This window comes from Ovis aries, chromosome 8 (assembly GCF_016772045.2).
Source record: "Ovis aries strain OAR_USU_Benz2616 breed Rambouillet chromosome 8, ARS-UI_Ramb_v3.0, whole genome shotgun sequence".
Lineage (NCBI taxonomy): Eukaryota > Metazoa > Chordata > Mammalia > Artiodactyla > Bovidae > Ovis > Ovis aries.
Genome location: NC_056061.1, coordinates 30,551,125 through 30,570,824, shown reverse-complemented (window position 1 = coordinate 30,570,824; position 19,700 = coordinate 30,551,125). Strand labels below are relative to the sequence as shown.

General features: G+C 42.2%; 1 protein-coding gene across 1 annotated transcript in view; it reads right to left on the bottom strand.

The window, feature by feature from the left end:
* The window catches only part of RTN4IP1 (reticulon 4 interacting protein 1), a 120,925-nt gene extending 101,438 nt beyond the window's left edge, over positions 1-19,487 (bottom strand). Inside the window, exon 1 of the mRNA XM_060419528.1 lies at positions 19,314-19,487. Coding sequence (XP_060275511.1) covers positions 19,314-19,338 — 25 coding nt within the window. The 5' untranslated portion in view covers positions 19,339-19,487. The remainder of the gene's footprint in view (positions 1-19,313) is intronic.
* Between the last annotated feature and the right edge of the window lie 213 nt (positions 19,488-19,700).

Here is a 19,700-nt window from a genome sequence, read left to right as displayed (position 1 = left end):
GAGAGTCCCTTGGACTGCAAGGAGATACAACCAGTCCATTCTAAAGGAGATCAGCCCTGGGTGTTCTTTGGAAGGAATGATGCTAAAGCTGAAACTCCAGTACTTTGGCCACCTCATGCGAAGAGTTGACTCATTGGAAAAGACTCTGATGCTGGGAGGGATTGGGGGCAGGAGGAGAAGGGGACGACAGAGGATGAGATGGCTGGATGGCATCACTGACTCAATGGACATGAGTTTGAGTGAACTCCAGGAGTTGGTGATGGACAGGGAGGCCTGGTGTGCTGCGATTCATGGGGTCACAAAGAGTCGGACACTGCTGAGTGACTGAACTGAACACAGGTGGAAATGGGGGATCCAATCATTATAAGGACTGTTGGACACAGGGTCCAGGCTGACGTTAATGCCCAGAGCCCTGAAACATCAGCATGGAGTCCCGTTAGCGTGGGAGTCAGGGCCAGTGTCACAGACATGTGTGTGACCTGTGGACGTGGAAGTGTAGGTGTAAATGACAAATAGACTCGAGGGATTAGATCTGATAGAGTGCCTGAAGAACTACAGTTAGAGGTTCATGAAACTGTACAGGAGATGGTGACCAAAATTATCCCAAAGAAAAAGAAATGCAAGAAGGCAAATGGTTGTCTGAGGAGGCCTTACAAATAGCCGAGAAAAGAAGAGAAGTGAAAAGCAAAGGAGAAGAGGAAAGATATACCCAAGTGAATGCAGAGTTCCAGAGAATAGCAAGGAGAGGTAGGAAACCGTACTAAGTGAACAGTGCAAAGAAAGAGAGGGAAACAATAGAGTAGGAGAGACTAGAGGTCTCTTCAAGATAATTAGAGATACAAAGGAACATGTCATGCAAAGATGGGCACAATAGAGGACAGAACAGTAAGGACTTAACAGAAGAGAAGAGATTAAGAAGAGGTGGCAAGAATACACAGAAGAACTGTGCAAAAAAAGATCTTAATGACCTGGATAACCACAATGGTGTGATCACAAACCTACTGCCAGACATCTTGGAGTGTGAAGTCAAGTGGGCCTTAGGAAGCATACTACAAACAAAGCTATTGGAGGTGATGGAATTCCAGCTGAGCTATTTCAAATCCTAAAAGATGATGCTGTTAAAGTGCTGCAATCAATACATCAGCAAAACTGGAAAGTTCAGCAGTGGCCACAAGACTGGAAAAGTTCAGTTTTCATTCCAGTTCCAAAGAAGGGCAATGCCAAAGAACATTCAAACTACCACACAATTGAGCTCATTTCACATGCTAGTAAGGTAATGCTCAAAATTCTTCAAGCTAGGCTTCAATAGTATGTAAATCGAGAACTTCTAGACATACAAGCTGGATTTAGAAAAGGCAGAGGAACCAGAGATCAAACTGCCAACGTTGACTGGATCATAGAAAAAGCAAGAGAATTCCAGAAAAACATCTACTTCTGCTTCATTGACTACACTAAAGCCTTTGACTGTGTGGATCACAACAAATGGTGGAAAATTTTTAGAGATGGGAATACCAGGCCACCTTAGCTGTCTCCTGGTAAACTTGTATGCAGGTCAAGAAACAACAGTTAGAACATTACATGGAACAAGTGACAGGTTCAAAATTGGAAAAGGAGTATGACAAGGCTGTATATTGTTATCCTGTTTATTTAACTTATATGCAGAGTACATCATGTGAAATACTAGGCTGGATGAACCACAAGCTGGGATCAAGACTGCTGGGAGAAATACCAACAACCTCAGATATGCAGATGACACGACACTTATGGCAGATAGTGAAGAGGAGCTAAAGAGAAAGTGAAAGAGGAGAGTGAAAAAGCTGGCTTAAAACTCAACATTTGAAAAATGAGGGTCATGGCATCCGGTCCCATCACTTCATGGCAAATAGATGGGGAAACAATGGAAACAGTGACAGACTTTATTTTCTTGGGTTCCAAAATCACTGCAGATGGTGACTGCAGCCATGAAATTAAAACACGCTTGCTCCTTGAAAGAAAAGCTATGACCAACCTAGACAGCACATTATAAATCAGAGACATTTCTTAGCCAACAAAGGTCTATATAGTCAAAGTTATGTTTTTCCAGTAGTCACGTATGGATGTGAGAGCTGGATCATAAAGAAAGCTGAGCACTGAAGAACTGATGCTTTTGAACTGTAGTGTTTTAGAAGACTCTTGAGAGTCCCTTGGACTGCAAGGAGATCAAACCAGTCAATCCCAAAGGAAATCAATCCTGAATATTCATTCTAGGGACTGATGCAGAAGCTGAAGCTCCAATACTTTGTCCAGCTGATGCAAAGAGGCGACTCATTAGAAAAGACCCTGATGCTGAGAAATATTGAAGGCAGAAGGAGAAGGGCATGACAGAGGATGACATGGTTGGATGGCATTACTGACTTAGCGGACATGAGTTTGAGCAAGCTCAGGGAGATGGTGAAGGACAAGGCAGCCTGGTGTGCTGCAGTCCACGGTGTCACAAAGAGGCACACATGACTTAGAGACTGTACAACAACTACAAGTGTGGTTTTATATTTGTCCAACATCCTGATATTTCACTTTTGAAATTCTTAATTTTAGAACAAAGGGCTCTGCGTGTTTAACTTGTGCTGGGTCCTGCAAAGTATGTTGTTGGCCTTGGTAGGATTATGAGTGGTCTGGGAATGAATGGAGCTCCAGGCCAGATGTGGTTTGCTGTGCATCTACCAAGCCTGCAGACCCATCTGTAGTACTTTCCTGATCTCTGAATGTATAGTTGGCGTAGACATTCCCAGTAATCGACACAACGCCATTCTGCCTCCTTGGCCGGTGGGATAAGAGATATCACATTGCAATGGCCAAGTGGAGAGCTCTGAAACTGCCAACCCCTTACACACACACACACACACACACGCACGCACACACACACACACACGCACGCACGCACACACACACACACACACACACACACACCCATCGCCAAGATAGTAAATCAAAGACAATACTTCATCACAGAGGATCTGGCAGAAATTAGTGCCACTCTTAAAAATGTAAAGAATACAGGGGTGGTAGGAGGACCTCATAATATCTCCATATAACTGACCATTCTGCCCTCTGCAAAAACAACAATACTTTGAAGGTAACAGTGGACTATTTAAACACAAGCGAGAAATAGCCCTGATAACAGGGGCTGTGTCAGGTGTGGTACCTTTGCTAGATCCCATTTACTAGAGATTCCACCAACTCTCCAAAGAATTCCTCTTTCAAGGTCTAGAATCCTATATAGAAACATACAATGCATTCATATATGGATCTAAACAGTTCTGCAATCTTTCCCCCCTCTCAAGTCATTAACAATCTTAACACAAGATAAGACGATCATCAACCTCAGTGTGTCCAATGCTTCCCATGATCGGACTTGAGCCATAGACTCTGGGAAGGAATACTGAAAAAATGGTGCCCTTGGGGCTTCCCTGATGGTTCAGTGGTAAATAATCCATCTGCCTACTCAGGAGACAATCCCTGGTCTGAGAAGATCCCACATGCCACAGAGGAGCTAAGCCCATGCAGCACGACCATTGAGCCTGACCTCTTTGCCTGAGACCTGCAATTACTGAGCTCATGTGCCACAATTATTGAAGCCCAAGTGCCCGGGAACCCGTGCTACACAAGAGAAACCACTGCAGTGAGAAGCCTGGGCACCACATTTGGAGAGTAGTCCCTACTCACTGCAACTAGAGAAAAGCCTGAGCAGCAAAGACCCAGCACAGCCAAAAATGAACAAATAAAATTATTTTTAAAATGATGCTGTGTTCTTACTTGATGCCTCATATCAGATGCACAGTGTGGACCCATCCCCTATTGGTAATATTAATCTTGATTTCCCATCATTTGGTGCCAGCCAGTTTTCTCCACTCTGAAGTGACCAGTTCCCCCTTTGTATTTGATTGGAATTTTGTGCAGGGCTATTGGAGAAGGCACTCCAGTACTCTTGCCTGGAAATCACTGGGAGTCGGACGCGACTGAAGTGACTTAGCAGCAGCAGCAGCATTCTGAGTGCATGCCAGTATCTGTTCCTCACCAAACCTCTACCCACAAGAGTCTTAGCCTCTATTTATGACCTTGTCGGTTTGAGCTACCACTGACTATGTTGCCAAATGGTGATTATCCATTCCCATTTTCTTTCTACAATTATTCGCTGATGTCCTTTGAAAGGAAGGGTTTCCTTTCTTCCTCATTTGTCTTTCTCAGTCTGGACTCACGGATTCCTATTTTAATCAAGGGCTATAATCTTATGTTTTTTTAATTTTTGTACTCCAATTACCCCATTTTGGTGAGGGACACCATGCAAGATGGCTCCTGGTTTTTTGTTTTTTTGTGGGGTTTTTTTTTTGCATCTTCTCTTGTCATTCTTTGGCATTTCTTTATCTTCTGAACAAGATGTTTCTGTGCATCCAGCCCCATGGAAAATGGTATTTAGAAACCAAGATCTGGGAAGAGAAGCTTCACTTATAGTGTTTTTTAAGTCTTCAGTTGCTCCCTATAATATTTGTTTTTCCTAAGTTCCTTCTTGTTTTCTTTCTCTCTCTTTTTTTAATATTTATTTATTTGGCTGTGCCAGGTCCTGGCTGTGGCATGTGACTCCTGTTTGCAGCATGCAAACCCTTGGTTGCAGCATGTGGGATCTAGTTCCCTGATCAGGGAACTCTGTACTGGGCCCTCTGTACTGGGAGCTCAGAATCTTAACCACTGGACCACCAGGAAAGTCCCTCTTTTTCTCTTTCACATTGGAGATGTTCTTAAAATACCGCATTCCTTGGCTGTCTCTTTCACGAGAGTAAGGCACTGAAAACCTAGTTTAGAAGCCATGGGGAGGCAGAGGAAGGAGAGACTGTAGGTCGTAGAGTGACCTGGCCAGGCTTGGTCAGTTTCTCGTAAGAATTCTCTAGTCTCCTGTCTGGACAATGCATATGTGGATGCCTATGTTTTTAGAGATGAGTTGAGTAAGAGGCTAGAATTCCACTTGTGTTATTAGATTCTCACGTAACACCCACACCCAGTATAAAATCTTTAGCTCAGCTTCTCAGACTCAGGCTCTCTGAGGAATGAATTTCCAATGGTTGGGGAAGGGGAAAGGAGATGGGAGGGGATAGACTGGGATTATCTACCTTTTATACAGATCTTCAGCTAATCCTGTTTTCTGGCTGGTGCCCCTACCTTCAAGCCTTTTGGGTGTTCTCTGGCCTTGACAAGCCTGCTTTCTGGATTCTCCCTAGAGATACTTTTAGTTTTTTCTGATTCTCTAAATCAATGGTTATCAGCCAGGGCCATCTGACAATAACTGGAGATACTGAGTTTGTCACAACCGGGGAGGAGATGCTACTGGCAACTAGCAGGTAGAAGGCAGGGATGCTGTTAAACATCCTGGCTTTTTACAACAAACAGGTATCTGGCCCCCAAAGGTCAATGATACCATGTTGAGAAACCCTGCCCTAAATCATTCAGTGCAAATATCTCTTCTAGCTTCCAGGTTTTGGATGCCTGCTCATTTTTCCTTCCACTCTCACTTTTTGTGGTTTTATGCATTTAAAAGCCTTTAAAAATTCTTTACTGACATTTAAGAATTAGTTCTAGCAGGAGTGATAGTAAACATAATTGTTTAACTGGCACATGTAACCAAAACTCATATGGTGGAATTTGAAATTATATTCGTCAAAAATATTTCAATTCCTGTCTCAAATGCTGGCTTAGATGAATGGTTAGTGTTAGGAAGGACGGGTGAACCAAAGAGTGAAACAGGAGGCTTGTGGAATTAGCAAGAAAAGGACTTCGGGCCTTATGGAACATCGCATACAGTTGTTCTGAAGGCAAGCTGTCCTTTTGCTAACAGATAGCAAAAACTCTGCATTCATTATTACTTGAAACGTATAAAAAAACTTTTTAATTTTCACAGGGGTTGACCAGAATTTTTGTGACAGACACATACTCTGCCACTCCACACATTATCATTTAAACTTACTGTGCTTTCCCAAAAGTTACTGACATCTTCCATCAGTTGATCTGGTCAGTGGAGTTTGCTTAAACTGAAGCTAGATTACACAGGGCTTGCTGTACTCTCTGACTCTTCAGACAGGAGCCCAAGAAGCCAGCAATAAAGAGGTTTTTGAGGAACTAAGTCTAGGAAGAAAGGGGACTCTACACAGGGATGACCCCTAAAAGCTCCATGTGCCAATGGGAACTTTGGGGCATATTGTTGTGTTTTGGTCTTTTATTCTGGTCTTTCATTTAAAGGTGTAATGCTCACATGAAGTTCTTGACACATTAGTAAACCCCTTTATTTACATGAAATCAAAATTGTTTTTGTAGAGTATAATTAGAAACTGCTCTGGACTAGAAAATAGGTTTTTTTTTTTAAACATATCATTTTATCATTGTTATTTTCCCAATGGACTTTGGGAAATCAATTCATTCCTATGAAGAAGAAAAAACAAGAAACACTGTGGAAACTAGGATCGATATTGAACACCTCTGCAAGGTAAGACTGGCGGGGTTTTGTGGAAACAAATATATGAATATAGGTTAAAATGAAGCTTTAAGGAGCAGTTTCTAAATTTATTCTTTAAAAATATTTTCCCTAATTTTAAGCTTTCTCTTATTTTCAGTCAAGTTTGTGGTTGTGTATATGTGTATGTCAATATGCATATGTGTATTGTCGTTTAGTCACTAAGTCATGTCCAACTTTTTCAACCCCATGAATTGCAGCATGCCAGGTTTCCCTGCCCTTCACTCTCTCCTGAAGTTTCAGCAGACAGTTGGATTAAAGATTTACTGAGCATGGCCCAAAACCCAGTTTTCCCCACAGCCACTGCCTCCCATCAGGAAACTTACACAAGCCTCTTATACTTATCCATCAGAGGGCAGACAGAAGAAACAAGTATAATCCCACAGCCTCCAGAACGAAAACCACAATCACAGAAAGCTAACCAGAATGATTACATGGACCACAACCTGGTGTAACTAGATGGAGCTATGAGCCATACCCTGCAGGGCCAACCAATATGTACGGGTCATGGTGGAGGGTTCTGACAAAATGTGGCCCACTGGAGAAGGGGATGGCAAACCATTTCACTACTCGTGCCTCGAGCACCCCATGAACATACATGCATATATATTAATAAAAACTGCCCTTTATGAGTTAAGCCTTTGATTGAAAATCATACACACATCCCACATACACAGACTCCGAATGTGTCTTTTTCCATGAAAACCTCCATTGTTCTCAAAAACACATGAGAAATACCTCAATAAATAAATCTTGATAAATTTCTATATTCGCTACTAAATAATTGCTTCAATTGCGTAACAATTCCATTCATTATTATTTGAAGAGAAAGGTATTTTTGTGGCGTATAAAAATGGAAGACTCAGTCATCATAGTCTTTAGATAAAATAGCTCTGAAACAAAATTATTTTAGATAAGGCAAAAACATACCATATCATTTCTCTCTCATGCCATTTTCCATTCTTATAAAGAAAAAACAAAAACTGCACTTCAAGTAAAGTATGTTGGTTGCCTAAGATTTGATCAGTTTTTAAACAACCAGAAAATTTCTGCTTCTTGAGAAATAAGAAGCCTAGCTATGATCTGGAGGTGAAATATAGAGCTCTCATAACCACAGCAATACCAAAAATCCATCTTCCAAAAATACGTACCAAAGTCAGATGTTCCAGCCCCTCCCACGTGAGACATAGGCAGTTCATTGAATTTTTTTTTAAAACTGGAGCATAATTGCTTTACAATGTTGTTAGTTTCTGCTAAACCATAACATGAATCAGCCATAAGTATACATATATTCCCTCCCTCTTGAACCTCCCTCCCATCGGCCCCCACCCCCACCCCCATCCCATCCCCGCCCCACCCCCAGGTCATCACAGCGTGCCAAGCTGGGATCCCTGCGCTATACAGCAGCTTCCCACTGTGTGTACCAAGTCGCTTCAGTGGTGTCCGACTCTGTGCGATGCCATGGACTGTAGCCCGCCAGGCTCCTCTGTCCATGGGATTCTCCAGGCAAGAATACTGGAGGGGGTTGCAAGGCCCTCCTCCAGGGGATCTTCCTAATCCAGGGGTCCAACCCACGTCTCTTACGTCTTCTGTATTGGCAGGCAGGCTTTTTACCTTAGCGCCACCTGGGAAGCCCCAAAGCTTCCCACTGGCTATCTGTTTTACACACAGTAATGTATATATACGTCTATCCCAAACACAGTTTGTCTCCTGCCCCTCCCCCACCCCGTGTCCGCATGTCCATCCTTCATGCTGCCTCTCTGTCCCTGCCCTGTGAATAGGCTCGTCTGCACCATCTACTGCACGGCACTGAGGAGCGACGCCTGTCGTGGTTTCTGCATCTCAGCCAGGACGGCTTCCAGCTGGAGGCCACCCTGGGAGGGGCTCCTGGGCAGCAGGGCCAACGCAGCCGGTGGTGAGAGAGCCCGTCGGCAGCGTCACGTGACAGCTTGGCCGCGCCTCTCCTTTGCTTGTGACTTTGGCTTCTAATGCCACCCAGGACACCTCGAGACAAAAAGCTAGAAATGCTACGCATCCTGAGACTTGCAGGAAAGCTGTAGCCACAAGCCAACTCCTTGCCCTACACTCAGTGAAAACACTGTAATGCAAATTCCCACAGGGTTTCCACAGAGGCAAAGTACAGAACTTCCGAAAATATCATTAGTAATCCAGTCATTATTTTCCTGCACCTCTCCCACTTCCATCAAGATGACTCTGAAATCTAGTTTGTTTGCTCTGCCAAACAGAACAAGAAAAGAACCAGATGATCGCAAGGGAGACAGAGGCCAAACAAAGACGGGGCCAAGGATCTTGTGAATGTGGGTGTCCGCATTCACACAGCTCCTCCTGGAGTCCCCTCTCCCGTCCCCTCCCCTGTTTACAACCCATTTTTGTTTCAATAATGCTAGGAATTAGCAAAAAGACGGGAGGCAGGGAAGGATGCTGTTTTTCATCCAACACAAAGTATTTAGCAAGCCTCTGCAGGCAGGTAAAACTTTTCCTCTACCCTCTTATAGCCTCCAGCTGGGCCTGAGAGTTAAACTGATAAAAGACAGATTAACAGGAGAGAAAAGCATGCAAATTCTATTTAATATTTTTACATGTACACAGGAGCCTTCACTGGAAAAAGAAGCCCCCAAAGCAGTTAGGCCTAAGTGCTTATATACCAGGTTGAACAAAAAATAGTCATTGTGGAAAAGTAAAGGGCTCCCCTCATAGCTCAGTTGGTAAAGATTCTGCTCGCAATGCAGGAGACACTGGTTCAATTCTTGGGTTGAGAAGATCAGCTGGAGAAGGGATAGGCTACCCATTCCAGTATTCTTGGGTTTCCCTGGTGGCTCAGCTGGTAAAGAATCTGGCTGCAAGGCAAGAGACCTGGGTTTGATCCCTGGGTTGGGAAGATCCCCTGGAGAAGGGAAAAGCTACCCACTCCAGTATTGTGGCCTCGAGAATTCCATGGACTATATAGTCCATGAGGTCACAAAGAGTTGGACATGACTGAATGACTTTCACTCACTTCACTAAAATATCTGTGAAGACAAAAAGAAGATGAGGGTTATTTTAATAAGCTCTATTTGTACAGATTTCTCTCAGCCTCAGCTTCCCATCTCTGCTCATCAGTATGTTCCTTTCCCCTTGGTACAGGGAGGGAATCTTTCACATGGGAGACTTATCTCCTGCTTTTAGGAAGGAAGGTAAGTTCAGCACACCCTTCCTGCATGTGCTGTTTTTCAAGAGCCTTTAACTCAAAATAATCCTTATAACAAACTGGTATCTTTGGGGGTATATGTTCTGCTACTCATCACCTCCACAAGCGTACAAGGTGATTTTGTTGTTGTTCTCTGTTTGTTCTGGCTGCACCAGGCAGCTTGCAGGATCTTCTTAGTCCCCTGACCAGGGATTGAACCTGGTCCCCAGAAGTGAAAGCACTGAGCCTTAACCACTGGACCACCAGGGAATTCCCAACAAGGTGTTAGAGACAGAATTGTGTCCCCCACCAAATTCATACGTTAGTCTTAACGCCTAGTACCTTAGAATGTGACCGCGTTTGGAGATAGGGAGATTTAATTACAGTTAAATGAGGTCATATGAAGTGAAATGAAAGTCACTCAGTCATGTCTGACTCTTTGACACCCCGTGGACTGTAGCCTGCCAGGCTCCTCTGTTCATGGAATTCTCCAGACCAGTATACTGGAGTGGGTTGCCATTCCCTTCAGGGGATCTTCCCAACCACGGGATTGAACCCAGGTCTACCCCATTGCAGGTGGATTCTTTACCCTCTGACCCACCAGGGAAGCTCAAATGAAGTCATATGGATGAGCTCTAATCTGACACAATTCATGTCCTTATAAAAAGAAAGAATACTGGGGCAAAAGCACAGAGGAACAACCAGGTGGAGACACAGCGCGAGCACAGCCATCTGCCAGCCCAGGAGAGACGCGCAGAAGACCCTACCCAGCCAGCACCTTGACCTCAGGTTTCTGGCCTCCAGGACAGTGAGAAAATACATTTCTGTTGTTTGAGACACTCAGTCATGATGCTTTGTTAAGGCAGCCTGAGAAGATTCGTATATGAAGCAAAAGAACACCACAAAAAATGTTTCCCTGAGGAACTATCTAGACTTTCCTTTTGAAAAATCGTAGTCCAGCAGTCTCACAAAACACAAGATGTATGTAAAGAAGTTCTGTAGCTACTGAATGATTAAACTTAGAGCCTGACTATTTACAGTCAACACTGTCTCCAAAAGGTCGCATCTTACAGGTTCTTGTCCACTGTGTGCTCTCCCTCCTGGCTTCCTGATGACACTCTCCTGAGTCATTTGGCAGCTCCCTAATTGGTTTTCTGTTTTCCAAGTGCCAGTCTCCTGAAGAAAGCTGTTTACAGCCTCACCACTTTGGACAGAGGAGGGGGCGGGAGGGGGACCGACTGTTGGCAGAAGCTGTTTCTAAGAAACTCATCTCTTGTTTTCCCTAGGTACAGTCTGTGATGGGAGAAGAGACTGAAGGGAAACACTTGAAGACAAAATATCAGACCATGAGCAGGGGCGTGATTCCCAGCAGGGTGCTAGTCATTCAACCACCGTGGCTGGAGCTCCAATCCCGAGCCCGGTTCTGAGCCAGGCACTGAGGATGAAGGCAAGACTCAGTGAAGTGTTCTAGCTAAGTGTGATGTCTTAATTAATGAACCCTGAGACTAATGCTGCTCTAAGATGAAGTTGTGTGCATTTAAAACAAACAAAAAACTCACATTCTGCAGGCACCATAGAGAAGTTTGGAACTCAGCATGAAGAAATGGGAGGAGGGAATCTAACTTCCAGAGATCTAAGTGGAAGAATCAGTAAGGAGGCGGGGACAAAGAAGATGGGTAGACAGGGGCTAAGGAAGAGCCAGATTTGGTGAACGCAAGAAGCTTTGCCCTTCTCTCAGCTGTAACCTGCACTCATTTCACACTCTAGCAAAGTAATGCTCAAAATTCTCCAAGCGAGGCTTTAGCAGTAAGTGAGCTGATAACTTCTAGATGTTCAAGCTGGATTTAGAAAAGGCAGAGGAATCAGAGATCAAATTGTCAATATCCATTGGATCATAGAAAAAGCAAGAGAATTTCAGAAAAACATCTGCTTCTGCTTCATTGACTATGCAAAAACCTTTGACTCTGTGGATAACAACAAACTGAAATTTCTTAAAGAGATGGAATACCAGACAACATTATCTACCTTCTGAGAAACCTGTATGTAATGTAGGTAAATAAGCAATAGTTAGAACTGGACATGGAACAATGTGTGGTTCCAGATTGGGAAAGAAGTACGTCAAGGCTACATATTGTCAGCCTGCTTATTTAACTTACATGCAGAGTACATCATGTGAAATACCAGGCTGGATGAAGCACAAGCCGGAATCAAGATTACTGGAAGAAATATCAATAACCTCAGAGATGGAGATGATACCACCCTGATGGCAGAAAGTGAAGAGGAACTAAAGAACCCCTTGATGAAAGTGAAAGAGGAGAGTGAAAAAGCCGGCTTAAAACTCAACATTCGAAAAACAAAGATCATGGCATCTGGTCCCATCACTTCATGGCAAATAGATGAGGAAATAATGGAAATAGTGACCCACTTTTGGGCTCCAAAATCACTGAAGACGGTGACTGGAGCCATGAAATTAAAACATGCTTGCTCCTTGGAAGAGAAGCTATGACCAACCTAGATAGCATATTCAAAAGCAGAGACATTACTTTGCCAACAAAGGTCCACCTAGTCAAAGTTATGGTTTTTCCAATAGTCATGTACCAATGTGAGAGTTGAATCATAAAGAAAGCTGAGCACCAAAGAATTGATGGTTTTCAACTCTGGTGTTGGAGAAGACTCTTGAGAGTCCCCTGGACTGCAAGGAGATCCAGTGAATCAATCCTACAGGTTATCAGTCCTGAATATTCATTGGAGGGACTGATGTAGAAGCTGAAGCTCCAATACTTTGGACACTAATGTGAAGAGGCGACTCATTAGAAAAGACCCTGATGCTGGGAAAGATTGACAGCAGAATAAGGGGATGACAGAAGATGAGATGGTTGGATGGCATCACCAACTCAATGGATATGAGTTTGAGCAAGTTCTGGGAGTTAATGCTGCTAAGTTGCTGCTAAGTTGCTTCAGTCGTGTCCAACTCTGCACAACCTCACAGACGGCAGCCCACCAGGCTCCCCCGTCCCTGGGATTCTCCAGGCAAGAACACTGGAGCGGGTTGCCATTTCCTTCTCCAATGCATGAAAGTAAAAAGTGAAAGTGAAGTCGCTCAGTTGTGCCCGACTCTTAGCGACCCCATGGACTGCAGCCCACCAGGCTCCTCCGTCCGTGGGATTTTCCAGGCAAGGGTACTGGAGTGGGGTGCCATTGATAGGGAACCCTGGCGTGCTGCAGTCCACGGGGTCGCAAAGAGGCTTGCCTGAGCGACTGAACAACAGCTCTAACCTGAGAGCAGTCCCCACCCTCCAGCAGAATTGCTGACACCTCTCTGTGCTAGGAACGCCTTGCTGTTCACAGGACTCCACCTGCTCTCTAGGGAAGAGGGGGTGATGAGGAGGAAGGCCTGAGTTCATCATTTCTGTTGCAGGAGAGCAGCACCAGTGCGTGACTTCCAAGCTCCAGCTAGATAACCACACTGAGAGCCATCTCGGTCTCCCCCTACCAACCTCAGACTCTCCATCAACCCCACCCCACCCCAACCATGGGGACAGAAAGCAGATCTCCAAACAACACCTAGGATCAACCAAACCAAAAGCTGGCTCTTTGCTTTAAGTCACTAAGTTTTCCGATAGTTTGTTAACACAGTCATGAAAAACCAAAACGTTTCTCTTCAAGTCTTTTCAATTACTTCTTTTAAGACCTACATCAAATCATCTTCTCTGGAAACTTATCTGACATACTCAGTGCCATCTTTATTTCCTTTTATTTTAGAACCTGATACAGTTTTGAATTATGTAGTTCTATGCCTGCTTTTGGTCAGTGTAATAAATTAACCTCTTTTAAACTAGTAATGTTAATGGCTGATACTGAGCATCACAGACCAGGCAATATAGCTGGAAATACATAATATTATTCCCATTTTACAGATTAGGAAACTGAGGCATAAAGTCATTAAGTAATTTGCCCAAAGGTGGTTCTGTAAAAGTACACTCCCAAATCGGCTCACTATTCTATAGCTTTGGTGACATGCATTCTGAGCTTTAAATGCTAAAAAGGAAGCTTATGTGAAGAAAATAGCATTGCATCTATATTCCAGGCAAGAAGAAGATTAAAGAGACCCAGAAACTTGTAGTATCAATACTTGGTTATTGGACTAATAAGGTCATATACACTTGGGGGGTATTGGCTGGGCCACCTCTGTAACGTGTGGGTCTATAGTGTGTAGAAGAGAAAAATAAGCCACAAAACCATCGAGAAACAGGAAAGTGCTGTTATGATTTTGGAAGTTTCTCAAGCCTAGTGGCATGAAGAATGGTTCTGCTTTGACTGGGAGCCATGTAAGATGGTCTGCTGGTGATCTGCGTTTGTTTTCTGCAACAAGATCTCTCTTTGAGCTAACTTGGATTGGTTTCTGTCTTCTGCAATGAAAAGCTCTCTGGCTAAGACTCCATCCAGAAGATCACATCTGGATGACCAAATGAGATGGCCATAAAATAAAACACTGTAAAATCTATTTACTGGCTATGCTATTTTCTACTCAATGAACCACAGGTTTCTTGACAAATTTTATATTAGGAGAGAAATGAAAAATCATGCCAGGAAACACGAAGTTCTTCAGAAGTAATCCGATTATAAATCTATTTCCTTAATAGGATACAATTTAATTCTAACTCTTATTACCTTTTGACAAGAACATAAGACACCGGTTGTTTAGTACACAATTCATGAAGCTTTCTCAAATGTTCACAGCCCAGTAGGGTGCACGGTAGATGCCAGCATCCATCTTCATTTTACTGATGGAACTGAACTCTACGGGGCTGGAGAATATCTGAGATCACAAGGGCAGTAAATAAGAAGCTGGTCTGTTTTTGGGTTCTTGGTCCATTCTTTTTACCACTGTGCATTATTCTATGGTGGCATTTTGGCCCTTGTAAGCATCAAGGAAACATTTTTCTGACCATACAGATATTCAGGTTTCCTTAGAGCTTCTCCAGAGCTAAGTGTTACACAGAGGCTGTTATTTTATCATGGTCAGTTAGGAAACTTCAAAATACAATGTTTATCACAAAGTCATCTTCTTGCAAATGTTTCCTTCAGAGCCCCAAAATGTCAGTGCTCTGAGGACATTCCAGTTTTGAAATATTCTACTGAACCCACTTCTATAAATGCTGTGAAAATCACTCAAATGCCCATACTTTCAACAAGGTGACCATATAATCAAATTTTGGGCACTGCTTACAATGGCATAGCATCCAAACAGGATAACAGAGTAATCTTTAGTCACTTCCTGTGGATGTTCTGGAATGTGATTTTGAAAGCTCATACCCACTTTCTGCTCCTAAAGGGGTAAGTCAGTGTGCTCCAAAGTGGCCACCACCCCCTCCCAAATCAAGAGGCTTATTCTATTTGTGTATTCTTTTGAAATGTTTTCAATTTTGAATTGCCATAGGAGAATCTGGTTAAGCTCCAAAAGACACTTAAATATGAAAAAAATTTCAGGAGGATTTTGGAAAAAGGAATAAGCTATAACAGCAGTTCAAGTGGTGCACCTACCCAAGTTTAACATGGGAAGGTCATGCGCCATCTGGCAGGTTTTGTTTGACTCTCCTTTCCTGGTCAGGCATGCCATCCTGGACTCTCCCTTCCACTCGACCTAGGATTGGCCCTTATGCAACTTTAGGCAAAGGTCAAAGAGACTGTGGCCTGAAGGACTCCTGGGCCTGCCAACCTGCACCTTAGAAATTCTGCTGCTGCCTGGCTGTCTCCCTACTAGACAGGAGCAAGGATGGACTCTGTGGTCCACGGTTTGCATCTCTCAAAAACAGAACAGTCCCCTGCCCGCGGGCGTGCTTCTCGTGAGATGACTAGGAAGAAGGCTTGCACCCTAACAGTCAGGAACCCTACAAAGCACCAGTCCAACTCTCAGCTGTTTTTCTGCTTTGCCTTAATATTTTTGTGCCTCATGTTTTGATCACAAACTGAGGAAGGTAGGAGGTTGTTTAGACATAAAGATACAGCTCCCTCTTCGGGGCTATTACCAAGAATTCCCTCTTTGGGGTTGTTGTCAAAAACAATCTAGAATATTTTTGGATCTGATTTGTGCAAATTTGAGAGAATCACACTCAATTTAGCACAGTTGTTCCTTGGTATACATGGGGAATGGCTCCAGAATCCCTGCAGATACCAAAATTCTGCGGATGCTAAAGTCCCTTACGTAAAATGGTGTAGTATGTACAGATAACCTGTGCACATCTTCTCGTACACTTTAATTCATCTTTAGGTTACTTCTAATACCTAATACAATGTAAATGTTATATAAATAGTTGCCAGAGCATGACAAATTCAAGTTTTACTTTTTTGAAACTTCCTGGAATTTTTTTGCCAGAATATTTTTTCTTTTTTATTGTGGTAAAATATACATAGTACAGAATTTACCATTTTAATCATTTTTTATTGTACAATTCAATGGCACTAAATACATTCACAGTGTTGAGCAACTATCACCTTTATCTATTTCCAGAACTTTGTCATCATTCCAAACAAATTCAGTACCCGTTACACAATAACTCCCCATTCCCTCCTCCCCTCAACCTCAGTAAACCTCTATTCTACTTTACGGATTTGCCTATCCTCAAATATTTTTTAATAGAAGTACAGTTGATTCACAGTATTGTTAGTACCAGTTGTATAGCAAAGTGATTCAGCTATACATATAATTCTTTTCCAGATTATTTTCCATTACACAATAGGTTATTACAAGATATTAAATATATATCCTGGTGCTGTACAGTAAATCCCTGTTGCTCATCTATTTTATGTGTAGTACTTTATCTCTGTTAATCCCACACTTCTAGTTTATTGTTCCCCTACCTCCCTTTCTCTTTTGGTAATCAAAAGCTTTGCTTTCTGTGTCTGTGAGTCTGTTTCTGTTTTGTATATAGATTCATTTGTATTATTTTTGAGATTCCACATAACTGACACTGAATGATATTTGTCTTTGTCTGACTCACTTCACTTACTGTGTTTATCTCTAGGTCCATTCATACAGTAAATGCAATATTTAGTAATATTCCATTGTATATATGAACCACATTTTCTTAAACTAATCATGTATTTACAGGCACTTGGGTTTTTTCCCATGTCTTAGCTATTGTAAATACTCCTGCTATGAACAGTGAAGTGAATATATGTTTTCAAATAACAGGTTTCCTCTTTTCCAGATATATGCCCAGGATCAGATGGTAGCTCTATTTTTAGTTTAAGGAACCTCCATACTGTTTTTCCATAGTGTCTGTACCAACTTACATTCCCACATCCTCTCCAACATTTACTATTTTAGACTTTTTGATGGTAGCCATTCTGACCAGCATGATGTAATACCTCATTGTGGTTTTGATTTGCATTTCTCTAAGAATTAGCAATGTCAAGCATCTTTTATGTTGGCCCCTGTGTTTCTTTGGAGAAATGTCTAATTTAGTTCTGCCCACTTTTTAATTTTTATACTGAGTTATATGAGCAACAAATTGGACAACCTAGAAGAAACATACAGCCTGCCAAAATTATGTCAAGAATAAACAGATAATTTGAACAGGCCGATCACTAGAAGTAAGTCTGTTAAAAAACAAAACAAAACAATAATAACTTCCTGCAAATAAAACCAGGAAGGACCAGATGGCTTCATTGGGGAATTCTACCTCACATACAAAGGAGAACTTATACCAATCCTTCTCAGACTATTCCAAAGGACTGAAGAGGAGGGAACATTCCCATGTTCATTCTCTGAGACCGCCATTACCCTGGTACCAAAACCAGATAAAGACACTATTAAAAAAAAAGAAGAAGAAGATGACGATTACAGGCAAATATCTCTGATGAATATAGATGTAAAATCCTCAACAAAATATTAGCAAACTGAATCCAACAATACATAAAATGGATCAAACACAAGGATCAAGTTAGATTCATCCCAGGGTCACAAGGATGGTTCAACATACGCAAATCAAACAGTGTGGCACACCACACTAACAAAAGGAAAGACAAAGCACAATCATCTCAACAGACACAGAAAAAGCATGTGATAAAATTCAGCATCCAGGCATGATAAAAAAAACTCTCACCAAAGTGGGTATAGAGGGAGCATATTTCAACATAAAAGCCATTTATGTTGACAAACCTACAGACAACATAATACTCAACAATGAACAGCCGAAAGCCTCCCTGCTAACTTCAGGAACAAAGCAAGGATGCCCACTCTCACCACTTCTATTCAATGTATTTTTCCCCCATTTTTTTTTAATCATTAAAAAGTCATTTTTACTGATTAAAGAATTTGAGGAATTAGAATAATTAAATTGATATAATCTTATTGAAGCATAGTATATATACAAAATTATCTTAGTTTTAGGTATATAACATAGAGATTCAGTGTTTTTACAGATTTTAATCTATTAAACTTATTATAAAAATAATGGCTGTAATTCCCTCCACAATGCAATATAGCCTTGTTTCTTAACTCCCAAATATTTTTTATCCCCAGTCAGTTGAATTCTTGAATGCAGAACCTACAGTTATGGAGGGACAATTATAAATTTATTTAAACCAAAACAAGTATTCCTTAAAGGATCTATCCTGATTTATTATATTTTTTAAGCAGGTCTGAGGAATGAATTATCAACCAAGATACTCCCCTTAGATTTAGCGTATCTATGCTTTAATCTTAGGACCCAGGTTAAAAACGCAAATTCCTCTTCCCACCAAATTAAATTCCTGAAAGTAAGCCCATCTTTTCATTGGTCTAACCTTCCTCCATAGGCCTCTGTGATTCCACCAATTCACTCTAAACCTGAAAACCTGGAACAACTGTGAATAAATGCCAGTGTTCCCTTTGACCCTTATGCCTTACTGTCTCATTTCTGCAGACAGAATTAATAAGGTTCACAACACTGGACAAAACTGAAGCAGACCTTATAGGTATACTCAGAGTTTCTGAAAACTCTTCAACTCTGTGAGAATCTGTCTCCATTTATTTCATGTGTTTTTATAAACACTAGGGGAGCAATAACCATTTGGAAAGTTAAATTGATTTAACACAGTAAAATCCACTTTTTTTTCAGTCTTGAAATAACACTGGATTTTGCTATGCTGACTATTTTGCTAACACTTCTCCTCAGCCCCCACCACCCACTAGCCTCGCTGCTCCTCAGGTCCCCATTACCTGCACTTCTCTCTTTCTAATTTTCCAAACAACAAGATTTTTAGTACAGATATTATTCCAAGGGATAATGCTGGGGAATACCGCAGCCAAACGATCAAGGAAATCAAATGAATTGAGAACAGAAGAGAGTGGAAAACGAAAACTGAGAACACATATTCTCTAGGCCCCTCCAAATTAAAGCTTAAAAAATAGTACTTCACAAAATGTCACATTCAACCATCAATTTTAAAACACTTTTGTTGGACACACACTTTAAGCACCATAGGGTGGGGAGGAGGCCCTGGGCTGGCCTGGAAAATCACATCCTGCAGGTCCAGGCTGACCCCTGAGGCTCAGGCCTTTCTACTAAGGTAGTTAGAGAAACTTACATCACTAATCTTTCTTACCTTTCTCCAGGCAGCAGGAGGCCATTTGAGGTCTGCAGTTAGGTCAGGGTGGTTAGGTTCACTCTTCCTCAGCCACTGAGCCTGATTTGGTGTCAAGGAAGTGGCATTCAGACACGAATCATGAGGCAAAGGGAGGAAAGAGTGTCTTCAGGTAAGGCTGCCCATGCTAAGTCTGCCTGTGAGCCTCCTGACGCCGCCGTGCAGCCCGAGGCCTCAGCCTTAGCTTTACCTGGTTCTCACCTGTGATCCAATAGAACTAATCGGGGACAGCTGTGAACTGTTCAGCACTTAGAACACAGAATCACACTCAAAATTTAAAAGCTTCGTTTTAACAGCAGTTTTAATCATGGTTTTCCCTGTTCTTTTCAAAAGCAGGGCCTAGTGAAG